Below are 21,509 nucleotides of genomic sequence, written 5' to 3' on the forward strand. Positions count from 1 at the left end.
CCGAGGATGGCGAAGGGCTCAGAGCGCCGCTCGCATGGGGACGGCTGGCGTTTGTCAGCCCCGAGAGCAAGAGGCCAGCAGGTGTCTTAGCTGAGGGACCGCTCCTGCAGGGGCACCAAGGAAATGGAAAAAGGCGCTTCTCAGAGGCAACAGGCACGAGAGGCAATGGGCATGGGCTGATGAATGGGGAATCACAGAATCACCATGTTGTTTGGGTGGAATGGGACCTTACCGCCCACCTTCCCCAGCCCCCTGACATGGGCACACCGCCTCCCACCACACCGGGTGTCCCAAAGGCCCGTCCAGCCTGGCCTTGGGCTCTTCAGGGATGGGGCAGCCACAGCTCCTCTGGGCAGCCCGTTGCAGAGCCTCACCGCCACTGAGTGAACAATTCCTTCCTGGTATTTACCCTAAATCTGCCTGCTATCAGTTTAGCACCATCACCCCTTGTCCTATCACTATGTGCCCCTCTAAAATATCTGTCTCCTTGTTTCCTATAAGTCACACCCAAATGCTGAAAGGCCGCAACAAGGGCTCCCCAGAGCTTTCTCTTCTCCAAGCTAAGCAAGCCCAGCTCCCTCAGCCTTTCCTTGCAGGAGAGGTGCTCCAGCCCGCCGATCATTTTGGTCGAACTCTGTCCAATGGAGTAAAAAGCCTTTTTGCTACGAGGCCCGTGAAACGCATGCAACGCCTGTCCCGGAGAGCCGCCTGTGTTGGGTCTGTCTGGGCTGGAGTCACCTTTCCCTGCAGCAGCCCACACAGTGCTGTGCTCTGCACTCGTAGCGGAAACAGCACTGGTATCACTCCAGTGTTGTGCCTCTTGCTGCGTAGTGCTGGCACAGCATCAGGACTCCCTCCAAGCCCCCAAGAGCCAGCAGGCTTGGGGTGGGCAAGGCATGGGGAGGGGACATCGCCAGGGCAGCTGACCTAACCCAACCAAAGGGATATCCCATAGCTCCTGATGTCTCACTCAGCAATAAACAGGGGGAGGGGGCTGTCGGGGGCTGCTGACCCCGACTCCCTCTTATACCCCCGCCCGGCCACAGCATAGCCCCTCCATACAAATGCGGCCCCGCGCTCTCAGCCACGTCCCACGCCTCGCTTCCCACCTTCCCGCATAGGTCCTCCACTGCACACACAGGGGGTTGTCCCTGGCCTCGTGCTGGGGACACGTGGCAGCACCCAGGCCCAGAAGTGTTGCACACGGAGACCCCGCCCCAGCTCCTGTGGCTACGAGGCCAAACAGCCGGGGAGAGCTGGAATGGAGGGGCTAAGGGGACCACACGGCTGAGGAGACAGTGCCCGTGCTGGGGTGGAAGGACTAATCCTTGCCAGAGAACTGCCATGGGGAGCATCCACAGGGTCTGATGGCAACCAACTGTGCTCTGCCATGGGGAAAGCCTGTCCCAGGGGGCTGGGAAAGGGCCGCAGCAGAGCCCCTGCTTCCTTGCTTCCTAGCTCCACATCTGGTTGGTATCTGCAACCCCAGAGAACCGAGCAGCTTGACATGCGGAAGGCAAGGGCAGCAGCACGTGGGGCAGGGAGTGGGGCTGCTAGCAAAGTGCAGATCTCCCCCAGGGCTGCAGGGTGCTCGGTGCTGCTCTGCCCATCCCTCCCACAGTGTACCAAGGTCCTGGGAACAGGGCTGTGAACAGGACTGCACCTGTGCCCCTCTGACTTCCCCCACAGATCCCTTATCCCTCTGCCCCAGCATGCTCACAGGAATGCAGCAAATGTCCCTACACAGGACATTCAGGAACCGGTGATGTGCAGGAGCCCTTAGCCTCACACCCAGAGGTAGCCCCGGTGCTGGGCTTAGGGAGCAGGATGAGGACAGGAGCAGGGTCCTGGGCAGTCCTTTTGGCCCTGAGGATGTGGCTGGGGCAGGGACCAGGGCCAGGGGCTGCCCAGGTCCCCCAGGGGCAGGCTGGAGATCCTGCACAGACCCAGCATGTGCCCAAAGCTGTGGCACTGGGCAAACACAGCCAGTGCTGCAGCAGCTCAGGGGTCTGTCCTTGTGGGGCATGATGGAGCAGAAAACGGCCAGCCTTGAGCTGCCCCTGCAGCCTCGTACAGCATCCACACAAAACATCTCCTGTCATGGTCTGAAGGTGAAGCTTTGACCTGGCTCTTTAGTGATCCACACATTGTGGTCTCTTGGTGCTTTCTGCAGGCTGAGTCCCCGCAGTGATGCCCCAGGGCAGTGGCTGTAGCCGGGCAGGGAGGCAGCCATCAGGGCCCCGGGAGCAGCCTGGGAGCACAAAGGTACCTAAAGAGAGTTTGGGGCAGGGACAGGGATTCTGAGGCCATCCCATTCCTTAGGGATGGGTATAGCCCTGGGGTTCTGCGGGAGGGCAGAGCAGAGAGACCATGCTCAGCCACGTGCAGCACTGGGCCCCAAGGGCATTGCTGAGTCACGGACCTCTGCCATCTGAGGGGACAGCAGTGAGCCAGCTGCTCCTGTGATGGCAGGAGGTTTTTGTATCATTTCCCCATTGTTCTGTGTCACTGTGTCAATTTAAAACCAGCATTGTAGCCACCACAGTAATAGACGGCCTCGTCATCGGCTTGGACCCCTGTGATGGTTAATGTGTTTGTGGAGCCAGATGTGGACGCAGAGAATCTTGAAGGGATGCCTGAGGGTCTCTTGTCGTTGCTATAGATGACGGTGACAGGGCCAGTGCCAGGGGTCTTCTGCTGGAACCAGCCATACCAATATTTGCCATTACTATCAGCGCTACCCCCGGAGCAGGTGATCTCCACGTTGTCTCCTGGGTTCACCGTCTTATAAGCCGGCTGAGTAGTTGCTGCCTGGACCAGGGAACCTGGAGAGGGAGAGGAGAGAGGGGAGAAAATGGGCTCAGCGAGTGCCCCACACGCACAGCCCTCAGCGCGCAGCATCCCAAAGGGCCCGGCCGGGCGCAGCGAGTGTGTCCAGGGCACCTGAGGTGTGGGCGAGCACCGCGAGGAGGAGAGGGGCCCAGGCCATGGCGAGATCCCAACAGCTGCGAGTCCCCACGCCGACGGGGCTTTGCCGCTGACCCCGACTCCCTCTTAAACCCCCGCCCGGCCGCAGCACAGCCCCTCCATGCAAATACAGCCCCGCGCTCTCGGCCACGTCCCGCACCTCGCTCGCCACCTCCCTGCCCGGCCCCTCCACCGCAGACACAGGGGGGTTGTCCCCGGCCTCGTGCCGAGGACACGTGGCAGCACCCAAGCGCAAAGCGCTCGCACGCAGCCCCTTGCCTCAGACAGGGCCCTGCATTCATGTAACCAAGTAGCAAGGGAAAGCAGGGACACAGGGGCTGGCAGGTACTACGGGTACTATGGGTACTACGCAGCGCTCACAGCTCCCACAGCACTGCTGTGAGGTGCAGACACCTCCGGTCTCAGCACCGCATTGCCCCATCTTCCCCTCACACAGCTTTACATGTCCGTGGCCGCTGCTGCTTTTCCCCAACACAGCCAGTGCCTGCCCAGGCACACAGGGGCTGAGCAGGTGGCAGCGGCTCAACAGAAGAGGCCCCAGGGACTGGCAGGACCCCCAGCACACCGGGGCCAGCAAAGTGCCTTGGGTTAAGGAGGCCCCCAGTGGCCGCGGCTGCGTTAGCAGGAGCCCCGAGGATGGCGAAGGGCTCAGAGCACCGCTCGCATGGGGACGGCTGGCGTTTGTCAGCCCCAAGAGCAAGAGGCCAGCAGGTGTCTTAGCTGAGGGACCGCTCCTGCCGGGGCACCAAGGAAATGGAGACAGGCGCTTCCCAGAGGCAACAGGCACGAGAGGCAACGGGCACAGGCTGACAAACTAGGAATCACAGAATCACCGCATGGTTTGGGTGGGAAGGGACCTTACCACCCACCTTCCCCAGCCCCCAGACATGGGCACGCCTCCTCCCACCACACCGGGTGTCCCAAAGGCCCGTCTAGTCTGGCCTTGAGCTCTTCAGGGATGGGGCAGCCACAGCTTCTCTGGGCAGCCTGTTGCAGAGCCTCACCGCCATTGAGTGAACAATTCCTTCCTGGTATCTACTCTAAATCTACCTGCTATCAGTTTAACACCATCACCCCTTGTCCTATCAATATGTGCCTCTTCCTGGCAGCCAGGAGGGAGAACCCTATCCTGGGATACATCAAGCACAACATCGCCAGTCGGTCAAGGGAGGTGATTCTCCTGCTCCACTCTACGCTGGTACGGCCTCATCTCGGGTACTGAGTGCAGTTCTGGGCACCACAGTACACAAAGGACATTAAACTGTTGGAGGGCATCCAGAGGAGGGCGACGAAGATGGTGAAGGGCCTAGAGGGGAAGACGTATGAGAAGCAGCTGAGGGTGCTGGGCCTGTTCAGCCTGCAGAAGAGGAGGCTGAGGGGGGACCTCATCGCAGTCTACAACTTCCTTCGAGGGGGAGTGCAGAGGCAGGTGACCTATTCTCTGTAAACACCAGTGATAGGACCTGCTGTAACAGTGTTAAGCTGAGGCAGGGGACGCTTAGGCTGGACATCAGGAAGAGGTTCTTCACCGAGAGGGTGGTTGCACACTGCAGCAGGCTCCCCAGGGACGTAGTCACTGCACCAAGCCTGTCTGAATTCCAAAAGCGTTTGGGCTGTGCACTTAATGACATGGTCTAAACTTTTGGGTAGACCTGTGCGGTGCCAGGAGTTGGACTTGATGATCCTCACGGGTCCCTTCCAACTCGGGATATTCTATGATTCTATGAAATTATCTGTATCTCAAACCTTGAGCTCTTTGTCTTGTATTTTCTCCCCCTTCCTCTTTGAAGAGGGGGGGGGGGGCTGAGACAGCGGTTGTGGTGGGGCTCGGCTGCCCGCTCGAGTAAAACCACCACAGTGCCAAGCCTCCATCTTGAAGGCCTTCACACCAAGACGGGACAGGCCCTGGGCAGGCGGCAGCAGACGGCCCAGCGTGGAGCAGGGTGGGAGGAGACGATCTCCAGCTCAGCGCCAGCCCCAGCCGTCTGGGGCTTTCCCCAGCCCCAGCACCTGCGCTTCCCCCTTACTCTGCTGCTCCTCTGCCCTGGCTCCTGCAGGCAGCACAGAGGGGTTGTGCAGGAACGGGGCACGTGCCACACAGCAGGACCCAGCTCACGGGGGCATTTCCTGGTCCTACACCAGGCCCAAGCTGCAGCAGCAGGCACCCGAGGGGCCCTGGTACCACAGCAGCTTGGCCTCTCACTTCCCCATTGCTGGGACTTGCCGTGCCCAGCGCTGCCATCCCAGGCACCACAGAAATAGACGGCCTCGTCCTCGGCTTGGACCCCAGTGATGGTTAACGTGTTTGTGGTGCCAGATGTGGAACCAGAGAACCATGGAGGGCTTCCAGGGGTCTCTTGTTGTTGTGGTAGATCATGGTGACAGGGCCAGTGCCTGTGTCTTCTGCTGGTACCACCTGTAGCTGTTGCTCCTCCCAGTAGCTGGGTCCTGCAACATGGGTCAGGGATGGGTCTGCTGGGGCCATCCCGTCCCTGAGGGATAGGCACAGCCTTAGGACTCTTTTGTAGGGCAGAGCAGGGACAGCAGGCACGGCCACCGGCAGCACTGGGCCCTAAGGGAAGTGCTGAGTCAGGGACTTGCGCCACCATCTGACGGGACAGCAGGGAGCCAGCTTCTCCTGCAATGGCAGAAGGTTTTTGTATCACTTCCCCATTGCACTATGTCACTGTTTCAATTTAAATCCATCACTACTGTAGCTGCTCGCACAGTAATAGACGGCCTCGTCCTCGGCTTGGACCCCTGTGATGGTTAACGTGGACACGGAGCCAGATGTGGAAGCAGAGAATCGTGAGGGGATGCCCGAGGGTCTCTTGGTGTTGTCATAGATCACGGTGACAGGGGCACTGCCAGGGGTCTTCTGCTGGAACCAGCCATAGTAGCTGCTACTTCGCCCGGAGCAGGTGATCTGCACGGTGTCGCCTGGGTTCACCGACTTTGGGTCCGACTGAGTCAGCGCTGCCTGGACCAGGGAACCTGGACAGGGAAAGGAGAGAGGGGAGAAAAAGGGCTCAGTGAGTGCCCCACACGCACTGCCCTCATCAAGTATGCCGATTACACAAAGCTGGGAGGAGTGGCCGACACGCCAGAAGGCTGTGCTGCCATTCAGCGAGACCTGGACCGGCTGGAGAGATGGGCAGGAAGAAACCAAATGAGATTTAATAAGAGCAAGTGTAGAGTCCTGCACCTGGGAAGGAACAGCCCGAAGTATCAGTACAGGCTGGGGGATGACCTGCTGGAGAGGAGCTCTGAGGAGAAGGACCTGGGGGTCCTGGTGGACGACAGGTTGACCATGAGCCAGCACTGTGCCCTTGTGGCCAAGAGGGCCAATGGGATCCTGGCATGCATTAGAAGGAGCGTGGCCAGCAGGTGAAGGGAGGTGATCCCTCTACTCTGCCCTGGTCAGGCCTCACCTGGAGTACTGTGTCCAGTTCTGGGCTCCCCGGTACAAGAAAGACAGGGATCTCCTGGAAAGAGTCCAGCGGAGGGCCACAAAGATGATATGGGAGCTGGAGCATCTTCCCTATGAAGAAAGGCTGAGAGACCTGGGTCTGTTCAGCCTGGAGAAGAGAAGACTGAGAGGGGATATCCTCAGTGTATATAAATATCTGAGGGGTGGGGGACAGAAGGATGTAGCCAACCTCTTCTCAGTGGTTTATGGGGATAGGACAAGGGGCAATGGCTGCAAGTTAGAGCACAGGAAGTTCCGCACTGACATGCAAAAGAACTTCTTCACGGTGAGGGTGATGGAGCATTGGAACAGACTGCCTAGGGAGACTGTGGAGGCTCCTTCTCTGGAGATATTCAAGGCCTGTCTGGACACCTACCTGGGCAGCCTGCTCTGAGGAACCTGCTTTGGCAGGGGGGTTGGACCCAATGATCTTTCGAGGACCCTTCCAACCCCTACAGTTCTGTGATTCTGTGATTCTATGATTCTGTGATTCTGTGATTCTGTGATCTTCCCCCCATCCGATCTCTTCCACCTCCACCCCCAAGCAGCGCAGTGGAACAGAGGAACGGGGGTTATGGTCAGTCTATAGCGCTTGTCCGCCACTCCTTCTCGGTCACTCTCATCCCCTGTGCTGTGGGGTCCCTCCCACGGGATGCAGTCCTTGATGAACTGATCAGGTGTGGGCTGCCCACAGGCAGCAGCTCTTCCAGAACTGCTCCAGCTATGGGTCCGTACCACGGGGTCCATCCCTCAGGAGCAAACTGCTCCAACCTGGGTCCCCCAGGGGCAGCAGCTCCTGCCACATCACCTGCTCCTGTGTGGGCTCCTCTCCACGGGTACAGCTCCGGCCCGAAATCTGCTCTGGCAGGGGTCCTTCACAGGCCACAGCCTGCACCGGGGCAGGTCCACCTGCTCCACCGTGTTCTCCTCCACGGGCTGCAGCGTGGAACCTGCTCCACTGTGGTACTCCATGGGCTGCAGGGGGGTGGCCTGCTGCACCATGGTCTCTCCACAGGCCACAGGGGACGTCTGCTCTGGAGCCTGTAGCACCTCTCGCCCTCCTTCTTCACTGACCTTGGTGCCTGCAAGGCTGTTCATCACTCCACACACTCTCCCAGATACTGTGTGCAACATAATTGTTGTTTTGTTTTGTTTTTTCTCCTTGGTTCACTGATTTTGAATCCGGCTGAGTCAGTGCTGCCTGGACCAGGGAACCTAGAGACAGAGAGGAGAGAGGGGAAAAAATGGGGCTCAGTGATTCACGAAACTCACAGTTCTGGTAATGCAGAGGGGCCAGGAACATGTCACAGCGCCAAAGCCCTGCTCAGCCCTGAGGGTCAAGGGCAAAAAGCCTCCATTTCTAGCTGTGGCCTGTCCCTCACTTCCAAATTACCCTGTGTCACTATACCAGCACTAATACTGCTGTCCCAGCTAGCACAGTAATAGACGGCCTTCTCCTCATCTTATGCCTCACTGATGGTTAATGTGGCCGTGTAGCCAGATTTGGAACCAGAGAATCGTGAAGGGATGCCCAAGGATCTGTTGGTGTCACTATAGATTGTGGCGACAGGAGCACTGCCAGGGGTCTTCTGCTGGTACCAGCCATAGTAGTCGCTACCCCCGGAGCAGGTGATCTGCACGGTGTCTCCCAGGTTCGCCGTCTTTGTGGCCGGCTGACTCAGCACTGCCTGGACCAGGGAACCAGGAGAGGAAGAGAAGAGAGGGGAGAAAACGGGGCTCTGTGAGTGCCCCATATGCACTGACATCACTGCAGCCGTCCCAGGCACCACAGTAATAGACAGCCTCATCCTTAGCTTGGACCACAGTGACGGTTAATGTGTTTGTGGTGCCAGATTTGGAACCAGACAGTTGTGAAGGGATGCCAGAGTTTTTCTTCGTGCTATGATAGATCACGGTGACAGGGTCAGTGCCAGGGGTCTTGTACGATTACCAGCCATAGCTCTTGGTACTCCCAGCAGCTGGGTCCTGCAGCATGGGGCAGGGACGGGGCTGCTGGGGCCATCCTGTCCCTGAGGGATGGGCACAGCCCTGGGGCTTTGCGGGAGGGCAGAGCAGGGACAGCAGCCACGGCCACCTGCAGCACTGGGCCCCAAGGCAAGTGCTAAGACGGAGACCTGTGCCACCATCTAAGGGGACAGCAGGGAGCCAGCTGCTCCTGTGATGGCAGGAGGTTTTTGTATCACTTCCCCATTGCACTATGTCACTGTGTCAGCACTAGCACTGCTGTCGTAGCTCCCACAGTAATAGACAGCCTCGTCCTCGGCTTGGACCCCAGTGATGGTTAATGTGGCTGTAGAGCCAGATGCAGAACCAGAGAATCGAGAAGGGATGCCCGAGGGTCTGTTGCTGTCACCATAGATCACGGTGACAGGAGCACTGCCAGGGGTCTTCTGCTGGTACCAGCTGTAGTAGTTGCTACTCCCGGAGCAGGTAATCTGCACAGTGTCTCCTGGGTTCACCGACTTTGAGGCCGGCTGAGTCAGCGCTGCCTGGACCAGGGAACCTGGAGAGGGAGACAAGAGAGGGGAGAAAACGGGGTCAGCGAGTGCCCCACACGCACAGCCCTCAGCGCGCAGCAGCCCAAAGGGCCCGGCCGGGCGCAGCGAGTGTGTCCAGGGCACCTGAGGTGTGGGCGAGCACCGCGAGGAGGAGAGGGGCCCAGGCCATGGCGAGATCCCACCAGCTGCACGTCCCCACGCCGACGGGGCTGTGCCGTGGACCCCGACTCCCTCTTAAACCCCTGCCCGGCCGCAGCACGGCCCCTCCATGCAAATACAGCCTTGCGCTCTTGGCCACGTCCCGCGCCTTGCTCCCCTCCTCCCCGCCCGGCCCCTCCACAGCAGGCACAGGGGGGTTGTCCCCGGCCTCGTGCTGGGGACACGTGGCAGCACCCAGGCGCAAAGCGCTCGCACGCAGCCCCTTGCCTCAGACAGGGCCCTGCACTCATGTAACCAAGCAGCCAGGGAGAGCAGGGACACAGGGGTTCGCGGGTACTATGGGTACCATGGGTACTACACAGCGCTCACAGCTCCCACAGCACCGCTGTGAGGTGCAGACACCTCTGGCCTCAGCACCCCATTGCCCCATCTTCCCCTCACACAGCTTTACATGTCCGTGGCCGCTGCTGCTTTTCCCCAACACAGCCGGTGCCTACCCAGGCACACAGGGGCTGAGCAGGTGGCAGCGGCTCAACAGAAGAGTCCCCAGGGACTGGCAGGACCCCCAGCACACCGGGGCCAGCAAAGTGCCTTGGGTTAAGGAGGCCCCCAGTGGCCGCGGCTGCGTTAGCAGGAGCCCCGAGGATGGCAAAGGGCTCATAGTGCCGCTCGTACGGGGACAGCTGGCGTTTGTCAGCCCCAAGAGCAAGAGGCCAGCAGGTGTCTTAGCTGAGGGACCGCTCCTGCAGGGGCACCAAGGAAATGGAGACAGGCGCTTCCCGGAGGCAACAGGCACGAGAGGCAACGGGCACAGGCTGACAAATGGGGTATCACAGAATCACCATGTTGTTTGGGTGGGAAGGGACCTTACCGCCCACCTCCCCCAGCCTCTTGCCATGGGCACGAGGCCTCGCACCACACCGGGTGTCCCAAAGGCCCGTCCAGCCTGGCCTTGGGCTCTTCAGGGATGGGGCAGCCACAGCTTCTCTGGGCAGCCTGTTGCAGAGCCTCACCGCCACTGAGTGAACAATTCCTTCCTGGTATCTACTCTAAATCTTCCTGCTATCATTTTAACACCATCACTCCTTGTCCTATCACTTCGTGCTCCTCTAAAATATCTGTCTCCTTGTTTCCTATAAGTCGCCCCCAAATGCTGAAAGGCTGCTACAAGGCCTCCCCAGAGCTTTCTCATCTCCACGCTAAACAAGCCCAGCTCCCTCAGCCTTTCCTTGCAGGAGAGGTGCTCCAGCCCACCGATCGTTTTGGTCGAACTCTGTCCAATGGAGCAAAAAGCCTTTTTGCTGCGAGGCCCGTGAAACGCATGCAACGCCTGTCCCGGAGAGCCGCCTGTGTTGGGTCTGTCTGGGCTGGAGTCACCTTTCCCTGCAGCAGCCCACACAGTGCTGTGCTCTGCACTCGTAGCGGAAACAGCACTGGTATCACTCCAGTGTTGTGCCTCTTGCTGCGTAGTGCTGGCACAGCATCAGGACTCCCTCCAAGCCCCCAAGAGCCAGCAGGCTTGGGGTGGGCAAGGCATGGGGAGGGGACATCGCCAGGGCAGCTGACCTAACCCAACCAAAGGGATATCCCATAGCTCCTGATGTCTCACTCAGCAATAAACAGGGTCTCTGGTGGGGAGGGGGCTGTCCTCCTGAACAACCGCTACGCATTTTGAAGCCCTGCTTCCCAGGACGTGGCCGAAAATTATGAGTTGAGGGGGAGTAGGGGATAATATTTTTCCTTTCTCCATGTGCTTTCACATGGCCTTGTTGATTCTTTTGTTTCTTTTACTCCACATTCGCTTTCTTTTTAATTAAACTCTCTTAAATTAAATTAAATATAATTCTCATTTCAACCTCAAACTCTTTGTCTTGTATTTTCTCCCTCTTCCTCTTTGAAGGGGTGGGGGGCTGAGACAGCGGTTGTGGTGGGGCTCGGCTGCCCGCTCGAGTAAAACCACCACAGTGCCAAGCCTCCATCTTGGAGGCCTTCACACCAAGACGGGACAGGCCCTGGGCAGGCGGCAGCAGACGGCCCAGCGTGGAGCAGGGTGGGAGGAGACGATCTCCAGCTCAGCGCCAGCCCCAGCCGTCTGGGGCTTTCCCCAGCCCCAGCACCTGCGCTTCCCCCTTACTCTGCTGCTCCTCTGCCCTGGCTCCTGCAGGCAGCACAGAGGGGTTGTGCAGGAACGGGGCACGTGCCACACAGCAGGACCCAGCTCACGGGGGCATTTCCTGGTCCTACACCAGGCCCAAGCTGCAGCAGCAGGCACCTGAGGGGCCCTGGTACCACAGCAGCTTGGCCTCTCACTTCCCCATTGCTGGGACTCGCCGTGCCCAGCGCTGCCATCCCAGGTACCACAGAAATAGACGGCCTCGTCCTCGGCTTGGACCCCAGTGATGGTTAACGTGTTTGTGGTGCCAGACGTAGAACCAGAGAATCGTGAAGGCATTCCCGAGGGACTGTTGTATTGCTATAGATCACGGAGACAGGGAATGTGCCAGAGGTCTTGTGCTGGTACCAGCCATAGCTGATGCTACTCGCAACAGCTGGGTCCTGCAGCATGGGGCAGGGATCAGTCTCCTGGGGCCATCCTGTCCCTGTGGGAAGGGCAAAACCCTGGGGCTTTGCAGGAGGGCAGAACACGGACAACAGGCACAGCCACCTGCAGCACTGGGCCCAAGGCTAGTGCTAAGATGGAGACCTGTGCCACCATCTGAGGGGACAGCAGGGAGCCAGCTGCTCCTGTGATGGCAGGAGGTTTTTGCATCACTTCCCCATTGCGCTGTGTCACTGTGCCAGCACTAGCACTGCTGTCGTAGGCACCACAGTAATAGACGGCCTCATCCTCAGCTTAGACCCCAGTGATGGTTAACGTGGCTGTGGAGCCAGATTTCGAACCAGAGAATCGTGAAGGGATGCCCGAGGGTCTCTTGTCATTGCTATAGATCACGGTGACAGGGGCACTGCCAGGGGCCTTCTTGGCGAGACCCCACCAGCTGCGCGTCCCCACGCCGACGGGGCTGTGCCGCAGACGCTGCAAGTGGCTGTAACTGGTCTCTCTGATCTGCCCTCCCGCAGAACCCCAAGGTTCCGCCCTTCCCTCAAGGAAGGGATGGCCCTAGCAGCCCCTTCTCTGCCCCAAACTGCAGGGCCCTTGTACCCCGGTGCTCCCAGGCTGCTCCCTGGGCCCTGACGGCTGCCTCCCTGCCCGGGTACAGCCACTGCCCTGGGGCATCTCTGCAGGGACTCAGACTGCAGAAAGCACCAAGAGACCACAATGTGTGGATCACTAAAGTGATCCACAGACTGTGGACGGCCTCATCGGTGCTGCTCTGCCCATCCCTCCCACAGTGTACCAAGGTCCTGGGAACAAGATAGACGGCGTCATCCTCGGCTTGGACCCTATTGATGGTTAACGTGTTCGTGGTTTCAGATGTGGAACCAGAGAATCGTGAAGTGATGCCTGAGGGTTTCTTGTCATTGCTACACATCATGGACACAGGGCCAGTGCCACGGGTTTTTCGCTAGTACCAGCCATAGTGGTTGATAATCCCATCAGCTGCGTCCTGTACTATGGGTCAGGGATGGGGCTGCTGGGGCCATCCCGACCCTGAGGGATAGGCACAGCCTTGCGACTCTTCTGGAGGGCAGAGCAGGGACAGCAGGCACCGCCACCTGCAGCACTGGACCCCAAGGGAAGTGCTGAGTCAGGGACCTGCGCTACAATGGGAGGGGACAGCAGGGAGCCAGCTGCTCCTGCAGTGGCAGAAGGTTGTTGTATCACTTCCCGATTGCCAGCCCTGAGCTGCCCCTGCAGCCTCATACAGTGACCACACAAAATAACTCCTGTCATGTTCTGAAGGTGAAGCTCTGACCTGGCTCTCTAGCGATCCACACATTGTGGTCTCTTGGTGCTTTCTGCAGGCTGAGCCCCTGCAGTGATGCCCTAGTGCAGGGAGGCAGCCTTCAGGGACCGGGGAGCAGCCTGGGAGCACAGGGGTACCAGAGCCCTGCAGTTTGGGGCAGGGAAGGTGCTGTTGGGGCCATCCCATCCCTGAGGGATGAGCACAACCCTGGGGTTCTGTGGGAGGGCAGACCAGGGAGAGCAGGCACAGCCACTTGCAGCACAGAGCAGCAAGGGCAGTAATGAGATGGGGACGTGTGCCACCATCTGAGGGGACAGCAGGGAGCCAGCTGCTCCTGTGATGGCAGGAGGTTTATGTATCACTTCCCCATTGCGCTGTGACAGTGTGATACCAACATAGCTGCTTTCATAGCTCCCACAGTAATAGACGGCCTCATCCTCGGCTTGGACCCCCGTGATGGTTAAAGTGGACACGGAGCCAGATGTGGAAGCCGAGAATCGAGAAGGGATGCCCGAGGGTCTGTTGGTGATGTCATAGATCACGGTGACAGGGGCACTGCCAGGGGTCTTCTGCTGGAACCAGCCATAATAGTAACTGCCATAGTAGCTACCACCCCCGGAGCAGGTGATCTGCACGGTGCCTCCCAGGTTCACCGACTTCGGCTCCAACTGAGTCAGCGCTGCCTGGACCAGGGAACCTGGAGAGGGAGAGGAGAGAGGGGAGAAAATGGGGCTCAGCGAGTTCCACACACACACAGCCCTCCACACACAGCAGGGGAACGAGGCCAGGGCCCCGTTGCCCAAAGGGCCTGGCTGGGCGCAGCAAGTGTGTCCAGGGCACCTGAGGTGTGGGCGAGCACCGCGAGGAGGAGAGGGGCCCAGGCCATGGTGAGATCCCAACAGCTGCGCGTCCCCACGCCCATGGGGCTGTGCCACGGACCCCGACTCCCTCTTAAACCCCTGCCCGGCCGCAGCACAGCCCCTCCATGCAAATGCGGCCCCGCGCTCTCGGCCACGTCCCGCGCCTTGCTCCACACCTACCCGCCCGGCCCCTCCACCGCAGGCACAGGGGGGTTGTCCCCGGCCTCGTGCTGGGGACACGTGGCAGCACCCAGGCCCGGAAGTGGCGCACACGGAGACCCCGCCCCAGCTCCTGTGGCTACGAGGCCAAACACCTGGGGAGAGCTGGAATGGAGGGGCTAAGGGGACCACACGGCGAGGAGACGGTGCCCGTGCTGGGCTGGAAGGACTAATGCTTCCAGAGAACTGCCATGGGGAGCATCCACAGGGTCTGATGGCAACCAACTGTGCTCTGCCATGGGGAAAGCCTGTCCCAGGGGGCTGGGAAAGGGCCGCAGCACAGCCCCTGCTTGCTTGCTTCCTAGCTCCTCATCTGGTTGGTATCTGCCACCCCAGAGCCCTGGGCAGCTTGACATGCAGAAGGCAAGGGCAGCAGCACGTGGGGCAGGGAGTGGGGCTGTTAGCAAAGTGCAGATCTCCCCCAGGGCTGCAGGGTGCTCGGTGCTGCTCTGCCCATCCCTCCCACAGTGTACCAAGGTCCTGGGAACAGGGCTGTGAACAGGACTGCACCTGTGCCCCTCTGACTTCCCCCACAGATCCCTTATCCCTCTGCCCCAGCATGCTCACAGGAATGCAGCAAATGTCCCTACACAGGACATTCAGGAACCGGTGATGTGCAGGAGCCCTTAGCCTCACACCCAGAGGTAGCCCCGGTGCTGGGCTTAGGGAGCAGGATGAGGACAGGAGCAGGGTCCTGGGCAGTCCTTTTGGCCCTGGGGACGGGGCTGGGGCAGGGACCAGGGCCAGGGGCTGCCCAGGTCCCCCAGGGGCAGGCTGGAGATCCTGCACAGACCCAGCATGTGCCCAAAGCTGTGGCACTGGGCAAACACAGCCAGTGCTGCAGCAGCTCAGGGGTCTGTCCTTGTGGGGCATGATGGAGCAGAAAACGGCCAGTCCTGAGCTGCCCCTGCAGCCTCGTACAGCATCCACACAAAACATCTCCTGTCATGGTCTGTAAGTGAAGCTTTGACCTGGCTCTTTAGTGATCCACACATTGTTGTCTCTTGGTGCTTTCTGTGTGCTGAGTACCTGCAGGGATGCCCCAGGACAGTGGCTGTAGCTGGGAAGGGAGGCAGCCATCAGGGCCCCGGGAGCAGCCCGGGGGCACAGGGTTACCTGTGCCCTGCGGCTTGGGGCTGTGATGGAGCTCCTGCAGACATCCCATATCCCTGAGGGATGGGCAGAGTCCTGGGGCTCTGCGGGAGTGCAGTGCAGAGAGACCAGGCACAGCCACTTGCACCAGTGGGCCCCAAGGGTACTGCTGAGTCACGGACCTCTGCCATCTGAGGGGACAGCAGTGAGCCAGCTGCTCCAGTGACGGGAGGAGGTTTTTGTATCACTTCCCCATTGCGCTGTGTCACTGTGCCAATTTAAGACCACCACCGTAGCCACCACAGTAATAGACAGCCTCATCCTCAGCTTGGACCCCAGTGATGGTTAAGGTGTTTGTGGAGCCAGATGTGGACGCAGAGAATCGTGAAGGGATGCCTGAGGGTCTCTTGTCATTGCCATAGATCACGGTGACAGGGCCAGTGCCAGGGGTCTTCTGCTGTTACCAGCCATACCAATATTTGCCATTACTATCAGCATTACCCCCGGAGCAAGTGATCTCCACGTTGTCTCCTGGGTTCACCGTCTTATAAGCCGGCTGAGTAGTTCCTGCCTGGACCACGGAACCTGGAGAGGGACACGAGAGAGGGGAGAAAACAGGGTCAGCGAGTGCCCCACACGCACAGCCCTCACCGCGCAGCAGCCCAAAGGGCCCGGCCGGACGCAGCGAGTGTGTCCAGGGCACCTGAGGTGTGGGCGAGCACTGTGAGGAGGAGAGGGGCCCAGGCAATGTCAAGATCCCACCAGCTGCGCGCCCCCACGCCGACGGGGCTGTGCCGCGGACCCCGACTCTCTCTTAAACCCATGGTGAGAGGGACCGCTCCTGCAGGGGCACCAAGGAAATGGAGACAGGCGCTTCCCGGAGGCAACAGGCACTGGCACAAGAGGCAACGGGCACAGGCTGACAAACAGGGAATCACAAAATCACCGCATGGTTTGGGTAGGAAGGGACCTTACCGCCCACCTACTCCAGCCTCCTGCCATGGGCACGCCTCCTCCCACCACACCGGGTGTCCTAAAGGCCTGTGCAGCCTGGCCTTGGGCTCTTCAGGGATGGGGCAGCCACAGCTTCTCTGGGCAGCCTGTTGCAGAGCCTCACCGCCACCGAGTGAACAATTCCTTCCTGGTATCTACTCTAAATCTGCCTGCTATCAGTTTAACACCATTACCCCTTGTCCTATCACTACGTGCCCGTTCCTGGCAGCCAGGAAGGTCAACCCTATCCTGGGATGCATCAAGCGTAACATCTCCAGTCGGTCAAGGGAGGTGATTCTCCTGCTCCACTCTACGCTAGTGCAGCCTCACCTATGGTACTGAGTGCAGTTCTGGGCACCACAGTACACGAAGGACATTAAACTGTTGGAAGGCGTCCAGAGGAGGGCGACGAAGATGGTGAAGGGCCTAGAGGGGAAGACGTATGAGAAGCAGCTGAGGGTGCTGGGCCTGTTCAGCCTGCAGAAGAGGAGGCTGAGGGGGGACCTCATCGCAGTCTACAACTTCCTTCGAGGGGGAGTGCAGAGGCAGGTGACCTATTCTCTGTAAACACCAGTGATAGGACCTGCTGTAACAGTGTTAAGCTGAGGCAGGGGACGCTTAGGCTGGACATCAGGAAGAGGTTCTTCACCGAGAGGGTGGTTGCACACTGCAGCAGGCTCCCCAGGGACGTAGTCACTGCACCAAGCCTGTCTGAATTTCAAAAGCGTTTGGGCTGTGCACTTAATGACATGGTCTGAACTTTTGGGTACACCTGTGCGGTGCCAAGAGTTGGACTTGATGATCCTCATGGGTCCCTTCCAACTCGGGATATTCTATGATTCTATGAAATCACTCTCATCTCAAACCTTGAGCTCATTGTGTTGTAATTTCTCCCCCTTCCTCTTTGAAGGGGCGGGGGGCTGAGACAGCGGTTGTGGTGGGGCTCGGCTGCCCGCTCGAGTAAAACCACCACAGTGCCGAGCCTCCATCTTGGAGGCCTGCCCAGGCCCTGGGCAGGCGGCAGCAGCCGGCCCAGCGTGGAGCAGGGTGGGAGGAGACGATCTCCAGCTCAGCGCCAGCCCCAGCCGTCTGGGGCTTTCCCCAGCCCCAGCACCTGCGCTTCCCCCTTACTCTGCTGCTCCTCTGCCCTGGCTCCTGCAGGCAGCACAGAGGGGTTGTGCAGGAACGGGGCACGTGCCACACAGCAGGACCCAGCTCACGGGGGCATTTCCTGGTCCTACACCAGGCCCAAGCTGCAGCAGCAGGCACCTGAGGGGCCCTGGTACCACAGCAGCTTGGCCTCTCACTTCCCCATTGCTGGGACTCGCCGTGCCCAGCGCTGCCATCCCAGGCACCACAGAAATAGACGGCCTCGTCCTCGGCTTGGACCCTAGTGATGGTTAACATGTTTGTGGTGCCAGATGTGGAACCAGAGAATCGTCAAGGCATTCCCAAGGGACTGTTGTATTGCTATAGATCACGGAGACAGGGACTGTGCCAGAGGTCTTGTGCTAGTACCAGCCATAGCTGATGCTACTCGCAACAGCTGGGTCCTGCAGCATGGGGCAGGGATCGGTCTCCAGGGGCCATCCCGTCCCTGAGGGATGGGCAGAGCCTTAGGGCTCTTTTGGAGGGTAGATCAGGGACAGCAGGCACGGCCACCTGCAGCTTTGGGCCCCAAGGGAAGTGCTGAGTCAGGGACTTGTGCCACCCTCCAAGAGGACAGCAGGGAGCCAGCTGCTCATGTGATGGCAGAAGGTTTTTGTATCACTTCCCCATTGCCAGCCCTGAGCTGCCCCTGCAGCCTCGTGGAGTGGCCACACAAAACATCTCCTGTCATGTTCTGAAGATGAAGCTTTGACCTGGCTCTTTAGCGATCCAAAAATTGTGGTCTCTTGGTGCTTTCTGCAGGCTGAGCCCCTGCAGTGATGCCCTTCAGGGCCCGGGGAGCAGCCTGGGAGCACAGGGGTACCAGGGCTCAGCAGTTTGGGGCAGGGAAGGTGCTGCTGGTGCCATCCCATCCCTGAGGGATGACCACAACCCTGGGCTTCTGTTGGAGGGCATATCAGGGACAGCAGGCACAGCCACTTGCAGCTCAGAGCTGCAAGGGCAGTAATGAGATGGGGACGTGCGCCACCATCTGAGGGGACAGCAGGGAGCCAGCTGCTCCTGTGATGGCAGGAGGTTTATGTATCACTTCCCCATTGCGCTGTGACAGTGTAATACCAACATAGCTGCTTTCATAGCTCCCACAGTAATAGACGGCCTCATCCTCGGCTTGGACCCCAGTGAGAGTTAACGTGGCTGTGGAGCCAGATTTGGAACCAGAGAATCGAGAAGGGATATCCGAGGGTCTGTTGGTGTTGTAGTAAATCACGGTGACAGGGTCAATGGCAGGGGTCTTCTGCTGGAACCAGGCATAGCTGCCACTACCCCCGGAGCAAGTGATCTGCACGGTGTCTCCTGGGTTCACCGACTTCGGCTCCGACTGAGTCAGCGCTGCTTGGACCAGGAAACCTGGAGAGGGAGAGGAGAGAGGAGAGAAAATGGGGCTCAGCAAGTGCCCCACACGCACAACCCTCACCCCACAGTAGCTGGACAAACCCAAACCTGGAGGCTCTTACAACACCGAGGCATTGACAACCCTGAACACATAGCCCATGGCCAGAGCCCCACAGCCTTGCAAGGACACCTACCAGAAAAGGGGAGGCTGAATACCACAAACGGTGGAGCAGGGATTAGGCCCGGACCATGGTTGATGACTTGAGTCCAGCCCAGCTCCAGACAACCTCCCTAGGGCACTGGGGCATGAAAGGGAGGATACTTACAGCTGTGGTCAGGCAGAGGGGCCAGAAACCAGCCTCATCCCCACAGCCCTGCTGAGCACTGGAGGAGAAGTGTAGAAAGCCTCCATTTCTAGCTGTGGCCTGTACCTCACTTCCACATTGCTCTGTGTCACTATACCAGCACTAGCACTGCTGTAGTGGCTTCCAGAGTCATAGACAGCCTCATCCTCAGCTTAGACCCCAGTGATGGTTTACGTGGCTGTGGAGCCAGATTTGGATCCAGAGAATTGAGAAGGGATGTCTGAGGGTCTCTTGGTATTGTCATAGATCATGGTGACAGGGGCACTGCCAGGGGTCTTCTGCTGGTACCAGCCATAAGCATAGCTACCCCCGGAGCAGGTGATCTGCACGGTGTCTCCTGGGTTCACCGACTTCGGGTCCGATTGAGTCAGCACTGCCTGGACCAGGGAACCTGGAGAGGGAGAGGAGAGAGGGGAGAAAACGGGGCTCATGGAGTGCCCTGCACACAAAACCATCTTCATGTACTAAGCAAGGGATCAACATCTCTGGAAGAGAAGAGTCCACAGCTGCCCCCTTGAGGGAAGAGGGCAGAAAAACTTTGTCTTTAGCACCAGTCTGTTGCTCACTTCCACATATCCCTGTGTCACTAAACCAGCACCACTGCTGTCCCTGCTCCCACAGTAATAGACGGCCTCTTCCTCAGCTTGGACCCCAGTGACGGTTAACGTGGCCGTGGAGCCAGACAAGGAACCAGAGAATCGTGAAGGCATGCCCGAGTGTCTGTTGGTGTTTCTGTACATCAAGGTGACAGGGCCAATGACAGGGGTCTTCTGCTGGTACCAGACATAACTGTAGCTACTCCCAGAGCAAGTGATCTGCATGGTGTCTCATGGTCTCACAAGGTTAGAGGCTCTCTGATTCTGTGTTCCATGAACCAGGGAAGCTAGAGAGGGCGAGGAGAGTGTGGAGAAAACGAGGCTCAACAAATTCATAGACTTACAACTGTGGTCATGCAGAGGGACCAGGAACCTGCCTCAGCACCTAAGCCCTGCTCAGCCCTAAGGGACAAGGGCAGAAAGCCTCCATTTCCAGGTGTGGTCTATCCCTCATGCCCTCATTGCTCTGTGTCACTATATAAGCACCAGCACTGCTGTCCCAGCTCCCACAATAATAGACAGCCTTGTCCTCGGCTTGGATACCAGTGATGGTTAATGTGCCCGTGTAGTCAGATGCAAAACCAGACAATCGCAAAGGGATGCCTGAGGGTCTCTTGTTGTTCTGGTAGATCACGGTGACTGGGCCAGTGCCAGGGGTCTTCTACTGGTACCAGCCATAATAATACATGTATTTACCATCACTGGCAGCGATAGCCCCGGAGCAGGTGATCTCCAAGTTTCCACCCGGGTTCACCATCTTTCAGGCCGGCTGAGTAAGCGATGCCTGTCATGGTCTGAAGGTGAAGCTCTGACCTGGCTCTCTAGCGATCCACAGATTGTGGTCTCTTGGTGCTTTCTGCAGGCTGAGCCCCTGCAGTGATGCCCTAGTGCAGGGAGGCAGCCTTCAGGGACCAGGGAGCAACCTGGGAGCACAGGTGTACCTGGGCCCTGCAGCTTGGAGCAGAGATGGAGCTGCTGGGTCCATCCCATACCTGAGGGATGGGCACAATCCTGGGGTTCTGCGGGAGGGCAGACCAGGGAGACCAGGCACAGCCACTTGCAGCACAGAGATACAAGGGCAGCAATGAGACGGGGATGTGTGCCACCATCTGAGGAGACAGCAGGGAGCCAGCTGCTCCTGTGATGGCAGGAGGTTTTTGTATCACTTCCCCGTTGCTCTGTATCACTGTGACACCAACATAGCTGCTTTCGTAGGTCCCACAGTAATAGACGGCCTCGTCCTCAGCTTGGACCCCAGTGATGGTTAACGTTGACACGGAGCCAGATGTGGAAGCAGAGAATCGAGAAGGGATACCCGAGGGTCTGTTGGTGTTGCCATAGATCACGGTGACAGGGGCACTGCCAGGGGTCTTCTGCTGGTACCAGCCATAGCTGCCACTACCCCCGGAGCAAGTGATATGCACGGTGTCTCCTGGGTTCGCCGACTTTGAGGCCGGCTGAGTCAGCGCTGCCTGGACCAGGGAACCTGGAGAAGGAAAAGAGAGAGGGGAGAAAATGGGGCTCAGCGAGTGCCCCACATGCACAGCCCTCAGCGCGCAGCAGCGGGACGAGGCCAGGGCTCCATTGCCCAAAGGGCCCGGCCGGGCGCAGCGAGTATGTCCAGGGCACCTGAGGTGTGGGCAAGCACCGCGAGGAGGAGAGGGGCCCAGGCCATGGCGAGATCCCACCAGCTGCGAGTCCCCACGCTGACGGGGCTGTGCCACGGACCCCGACTCCCTCTTAAACCCCTGCCCGGCCGCAGCACAGCCCCTCCATGCAAATACAGCCTTGCGCTCTTGGCCACGTCCTGCGCCTCGCTCGCCACCTCCCCGCCCGGCCCCTCCACCGCAGGCACAGGGGGGTTGTCCCTGGCCTCGT

The 21,509-nt window shown here is 59.2% G+C and overlaps 1 protein-coding gene across 1 annotated transcript in view; it reads right to left on the reverse strand.

Annotated features, from left to right (window-relative positions):
- Positions 1–21,306, reverse strand: part of IGLL1 (immunoglobulin lambda like polypeptide 1) — a gene marked incomplete at its 5' end in the record, with an annotated part of 35,930 nt that extends 14,624 nt beyond the window's left edge. Inside the window, 2 exons of the mRNA XM_084297550.1 lie at positions 20,827–21,117; positions 21,261–21,306. Of these exons, the coding sequence (XP_084153676.1) occupies positions 20,827–21,117; positions 21,261–21,306 (337 nt within the window). The remainder of the gene's footprint in view (positions 1–20,826; positions 21,118–21,260) is intronic.
- Positions 21,307–21,509: the final 203 nt, after the last annotated feature.

The sequence above is a fragment of the Netta rufina genome (genome assembly GCF_964035555.1).
Source record: "Netta rufina genome assembly, chromosome: 17".
Classification (NCBI taxonomy): Eukaryota; Metazoa; Chordata; class Aves; order Anseriformes; family Anatidae; genus Netta; species Netta rufina.